This window comes from Eucyclogobius newberryi, unplaced genomic scaffold (assembly GCF_026437365.1).
Source record: "Eucyclogobius newberryi isolate DKJ021-1_F unplaced genomic scaffold, fEucNew1.0.hap1 SCAF_13, whole genome shotgun sequence".
Lineage (NCBI taxonomy): Eukaryota > Metazoa > Chordata > Actinopteri > Gobiiformes > Gobiidae > Eucyclogobius > Eucyclogobius newberryi.
In genome coordinates, this window is record NW_027315757.1 from 34,162,105 (window position 1) to 34,168,639 (window position 6,535).

Sequence of the window (6,535 nt, forward strand, 5' to 3'; positions counted from 1 at the left end):
CCGAGCTAGGAACGCTCTCTTCTTCTTTTTTTGTCTAAGCCTTTGTCTTTCTCTTTGAAGCAGTCTCCACGGACGAACCTTTTTACTTTTCCTTTGTCTCAACAAAGCGTCCCCCACGTGGGTCGACAAGGCTAGGCCAGCCTCATCGCCCCCCTGAACTCTGAAAACACCTGGAAACACCTGGAACTAAGCTTAAGCGCTAAACCAGACAGAGACTTTCTTTTCTACTTCGCTTCTCCTATTTTTGAAGTAATCTACGCCGTTTACGTGGATCAGCGCTACGCTCTCATCTGAGTAAAGGCCGCGTGAGGAGCTAACACGCCGCTAAAGCGTTCTACCGCTAAGGAACTCCCGGACATCGCCACCGCTGCTGCCCCGCGTCACGGACATCGCGGCACGCCACTGCATTCGCCCGCCACACTGCTCCACGCCGCTTCCTCGCCACGGATCTCGTCCGCGGACCAGGACCAGCCGGACCGAGTTCCACAAAATCGTAAGCCGAGTTCAGTGTGCGGTTCTTTTGTGGCGTGATTTGGGTAGAACTCAGCTGTTCCTCCTCCCTTAGCTTCTCACTTTCCCTCTTTTTGATATAGATTAGCATAGACACGTTTGATTATCAAAGGCAAAACCCTGGTTTAACATTACCTACATGAATCTGCTGTTAAATCTGATATAACATCACCTGTGATTTACCCGTGTGCATTTCTGCTCCGGTGCCCTTTTTGATTGCCCTTTTGATAAATAAACTACACGAAAGAGTTATTGACTATTGTTTATTTGATTAGACTATGTGTAAGTCCCTGAATCGTGAAACACCCTTCAGACCTTTTAACGAGCGCGATTAAGGACTGTATCTTAGCTTTTTTGGGTTTTACCCTGTTGCCCCGTCTTTTCTCATTTCTGCTAAGAAATCTTCCTTAATCATAAACTGAATACATGTAGTTTGAGACCCTACACATGATTGTCAGTATTGCACATGAATATGACAGAATTGCACATGATTATTACCCATTGCACATGGGTATAACGGTGTTTGTTGTAGAGTGTGACAGCAGCAGAAGGAAAGACCTGTGAAACCTCTCCTTCACACAGCAAGGGTGGATCAGTCACTGAAGCTGCTCTCCAGAGCGGACAGAGTGTCCTGCAGGGGACAGAGTGTCCTGCAGGGGACAGAGTGTCCTGCAGGGGACAGAGTGTCCTGCAGGGGGCGACACTCATGGTCCAGCATAGATGTGAATTTACTGGTTTTATAGAACTACTCGTATGGTGTTTTCTTTTCAAGTTTAGCTATAAATCTTTCCAGTGGAGGTCCGATATCTGCTGGAATTTTTTATCTGGAATATTCCACAATAGGTCATTAAACTGACCCCTACCAGAAAAGGTACACAGTGGCCCTTTCAAAAACGTGCCATAATAAATCAGATTTGGCATAATTTATTATTTTTGTTTCCATTTTTATAGTTGCTTGAGTAATTATTTGGATAATAACCATTTATTTAAAGATACATTTAAAGAAATTGTTATTTGGACAGGGACAATGCATTTTGGAACTTTTGGAAGCCCTGGCTTTGTCTTTTGGAAATGACTCTGCTGGACACAGTGGGACAAGACATGACATTTATTGGCCAAATTTATCACAGAATTTATGCACTTTTTCAGTTTCTGGTTTTACTCAGATTCATGCATGTTGAAAACAAATAACAATTCACATTTTTACACTTTTACTTTTATTTTTCAAATTAAACTGTATGTATGTTTTATTTATATGAGCCCCAAAGGGGATCCAGGTAAACCCAGATTCTGGACGAGAGCGGACCTGAGACCTGGGAACAGACTGAGTTAAACAGAAATGAAGGACGGGTTTTGTCAAAGACTAAGGCCCAGGATTTATCATTGTTTCCAAATCCATATTCACCAGAGCCTCCTTTTCTCTGAATATCTCTGTATGAAACTGCTATAGAAACATATACCTGCTATACCATATAACTGCATACCCAGAGCTCCACCTCCAGTAACAGAGTCAGACTCTCAATCAACGGGGAAAAAGAGCTGATTAAAAACAAAACAATGTGTAAACTTCTGCAGTTTTTAATAACAAATCAGAATGAAGTTTATCCACAAATATTTTCATTTTTTTAGATCAGTTCAAATTGTGTTGAATGAATTATGCAAATGAAGTGGTATCGGACTGAATCAAATCGCACTCCATCGATGATGGATCGATGGATCGATGATGATAGATGATGGATCGATGCTAGTTGGCTGGGTAGAGACTCAGGATGGGGGCTCCGTCTCGAGTGATCCAGCCGATTCAGAACCCCCCCTCCATAGATGGTGATGTGTGTGTGTGGAGATGAAGATGACAGAGACATGGGTGGGAGGGCGGGGTCGAGAGAGCAGAGACAACAAGGTATGCTGGGTTTGGCCTATATATATATATATATATATATATATATATATATATATATATATATATATATATATATATATATATATATAAGATAAGATAAGATAAGATAAGATAAGATAAGATAAGATAAGATAAGATATTCCTTTATTGTCCCACATGGGGAAATTTCATTGGTGCAACGCAGGTAGATACAGAGGTAGATACAGAAGAACAGATCACTTATAGGAAGTCTGAAAAACACTTTCAGTAGAAGATCTCCTATAAATAAATAAAAACTCCCATAGACAAATACATAAATACCATTGCATGTGATCCCGACAGTAATTGCACATGAATATGTGTCACGACAGCACATAGATTGCACATGAATTTCACAGTAATTGCACATGAATTCCAACAGCAATTGCACATATGACAGAATTGCACATCAGTATTAGGTTAGGTCAGTATTGCGACGGGATAACGTGACGATCTCCGGGTAAGACGACTGTTCTCCGCAGTTTCATGAGTTCCTCCTTTGTGGAAACGCGGTACGGCGCCGGCCGGGGGGCGGGGCCGGAGCCGGGGGCGGGGCCGGAGCCGGGGGGCGGGGCCGGAGCCGGGGGACTCAGAGCCAAGACACATCGCAACGACACGACGAAAACACTCAATCCAGCCGAATAAAGTCAAAACAAGTTCATTTAAAGCGATTCCAGTGCGTGTCCCGATCGTTCGTGAAGTTCCTCTTTCATATGGCTTCTGGGTAATCAGAGGTGTGGTTAAAGAGTGGGGCGTGGTTACTGGAGGAGTAAGAGGTTGAGACGTGGTCCTGCTCCCGAACTCAAGTTGACTATTTCCAACTACGCATTTTAGGTTTTGAGACAGAAAACATGAAAACAGATGGATTTATGACTTTATTGTTGATTTGAAAGTTCCAGCTGTTTGCCTTCACCACTGTATAACCAATGTTACTCATTCTGTGACTCTGAGACACTTTTAATATTAGGATTCAAAGTCAACACAAAACACGCTGAAAATTTACAGAGAACCAAACAGAACACAAATAGTATCATTGGTGCAGTTTTTGATAAAATAAGAACATGACTTTTTACATCTGACAAAGAGTTAAATACAGTTACGTTACACCAGGAAAATATTTGAACTGAAAGAAAGTTCAAATGAAGTGAGTTAAAAACAGTGTCTGATGTAAAATATGTAGAGAATATATGAGTATAGTTTGAACAGTCATAGTTTGAACAGTCATAGTTTGTATTGTTGAGTGAAACAAAAGCTCGTCTGAACCACATTCTAACTCAATATTGTGTCAAATGTTTTAATAAATCAGTTTTTCTCATGATTTGGTTCTCCACATGATAAGTTTAAACGTGTTTAGCAAAAATAACCACAATATTGTAAGTGAAACTTAATTTCATGTAAATACTATAATTTCTACCTCAATTTTGATACATTGATCATGAACATATTTTTGTAACATTTTAGAACATTTTTGTTTTTTCGAGTTCTGTTCAAATTAGTGTCTAGTTTTGATGATAATATTATTTTGTTAGCATTGATTTTATTTTTTAAACTAAACTTTTATTAGTTGAAAATAAAAGGCACAAATTAGATCCTGAACTGTGGAGAACAAAAGCTGTTTTATTTGAGTTGAAGGAAATGTGCAGTGCATCCAGTACTACCAAACCAGACTCCAGCGTAGAGAGAGTGAATAAAAGTGGTCTGGACTCTGTGGATGAGGCTCATTGTATTTTTAGAGACGCTGTAAAACGCCAAAACCCCTGCACTGTGGTCCAGGTAAACCCCAATTCTGGACGAGACCGGACCCGAGACCTCGGACCGGACTGATTTAAACATAAATGAAGGATAGTATTTGTTACAGACTAAGGCCCAGGATTTATCATTGTCTCCAAATGCACATTCAAGAGAGTCTCCTTTTCTCTGAATATCTCTGTATGAAACTGCTATACGAACATACCCCTCGCTCCACTCCACCTCCCAGTAACATCGGCCCCTCAGACTCTCGCTGCTCAGGACCTGCTCCCAGACACTGAATCTGTCTGAATGATCAGGATAACTCTGGTCTTCTCTCACACGTTTTAATCTTCTGTTTCCATCAGACAGAGACAGTTCTATGTGAGCTGTGTTTGGGTCCAGAGTGATTTCTGTATAATATTGCAAGAAGTCCTCTCTGGAACTGGGTTCAGCTGGTGACAGAAAAACCTGGAGTGGACTCAGAGTGAGCTGGAGTTTGTCCCTGAGCGCTGACACAGCTCTGATCACGTCCTCAAAGTAGCTCCGGGGCCCTGTCTGAATCCTGGCTGGCTCTGTGCTCTGTGTGTCTGTGGACAGTGAAGCGTAGAGCTGTAGAAACTGGTTATGATCCGGAGTGAGGGACAGTGTGTCCAGCTCAGAGATACTCCTCTTCAGCTCAGTCACGTCCTGCTGCAGTTGGTCCTGCAGCTCTTGGGCTCGGCTCAGTTGGGTCTGCTCCTGGGAGAGGATCTGCTGCTCCACTTCTGAGCGTCTTTTCACGAGGAGAAGGACCATCTCTCTGAAGCTGTCCCTGCTGTGCTGCACTGCTGTCTGGGCAGAGGGGCTGATGTCCTGAATCTCCTGTTTGAGCCTCTTCAGGTCTGTGTCCTGGAGGCTTTGGAGCTGCAGGGCCCTCTTGAGCGGCAGCTCTGCCTGCCTCTGGGCCCTCTCTGAGGCAGAGGACACTATGTCGTGGCCATTGTGCTGGACAGTAGAGCAGAGGTCACTGCAGCAGAATAAATCCATCACTTTTTTGTGTTGAGAGCAGATGTTTCCCTGGAGATTGTGGGACGGCGCCACCAGCTGGTGTTTCTGAAACGCTGCAGCATTATAATGAGGCTGGAGGTGGCTCTCATAGTATGAAGCCACACACTGCAGACAGGACTGCACAGCTTTAAACTTCCTCCCAGTGCACACATCACAGGACACATCCTGAGGTCCGGGATAGCAGGGGTCAGCAGGGGGCGCTGTGAGCCCAGTCTCCTTCTTCATCTTCATCTTTGGTGTTTCATGGCGGTTGGTGTCCTTCAGCTGTTCTACTAAACCTGCTAACATGATGTTTTGGATGAGGACAGGCCTGGGGCTGAAGCTCTGGCGACACTCAGGACAGCTGTAGCGCTGCTTCCAGACCTCTTGGTCCCAGTGGTGTTGGACACAGTTCCTGCAGTAGCTGTGTCCACAGGGAATAGTCACCGGATCCTTCACTAGATCCAAACACACGGGACAGAAAAAGGATTCTTGGTCGAGTGCTTTCTGCGCCATCTCTCCTGGATCAGAGCAACTCAAGAGTTTGACATTGCAGCAGTGGGAGGAACCAGGCCACACCCAGAGCTCTGTGTAGATCTGAGGAGGAAGCAGGAAGCACCGAGCAGCAACACTTTAAAGACACACACAGCTTTCCTCTGTCAACATGTTTGTCTCATCATTTCAGAGGACAGGGGCCTTTAGAAGTTGTTTTTGAAAGAAATATCCAAAGTGAAAACGAACAAATGTCACAAAAACTTATTTTCATCTGGTAACGGCCCAACAAACTCAAGTGTCTGGCTGCAGACCTGAATCCAGAGTTGTTGTTGTTGTTGTTGTTTTATGGCGGTTGGCATCCAAGTGTTGCATTACCGCCAGACTTTATTCCTCAGACTTTGTCGTAGTTGTTGTTGTTGTTGTTGTTGTTGTTGTTTTATGGCGGTTGGCATCCAAGTGTTGCATTACCGCCAGACTTTATTCCTCAGACTTTGTCGTAGTCCTCAGACTCTGTCGTAGTCCGTAAAAGTACTCCTTCCATTGCTTTGGTGTTACAAAGCCCATGAGGTCATGATATGTCTTTGTGACTAGAATAGTTGTTGTTGTTTCAGAGACCAACCGGCTTTATTCCAGGGAGACTCTTCTTCATCTTCCTCTCCTTCTTTGACGTTCGGTGCTTCCACCGTACAGCTTTATTCTTCAGGCTTCATTCTATAGGCTTTAATATGTCCACTGATGTCGCCGCTTGGTAGCCGTGCGTCTACGAGACTGGGCGAGGACAGGAGACCACCCCCACCCCCATCTCGTCACTCTGATCACTCTGACTCCCCACAAGCAATTGGATGCCAACCGCCA

At 44.0% G+C, this 6,535-nt stretch overlaps 1 protein-coding gene across 1 annotated transcript; it reads right to left on the minus strand.

Annotated features, from left to right (window-relative positions):
* Positions 1-3,984: 3,984 nt before the first annotated feature.
* Positions 3,985-5,711, minus strand: LOC140357734 (tripartite motif-containing protein 16-like). The gene has a single exon (XM_072442247.1). It carries the CDS (start codon positions 5,699-5,701, stop codon positions 4,046-4,048), a length of 1,656 nt encoding a protein of 551 aa, XP_072298348.1. The 5' UTR covers positions 5,702-5,711; the 3' UTR covers positions 3,985-4,045.
* Positions 5,712-6,535: the final 824 nt, after the last annotated feature.

What these genes read in the sequence shown, in the direction of transcription:
- LOC140357734 (XM_072442247.1), bottom strand. Translation starts at nt 5,701, where the DNA reads ATGGCGCAGAAAGCACTCGACCAAGAATCCTTTTTCTGTCCCGTGTGT.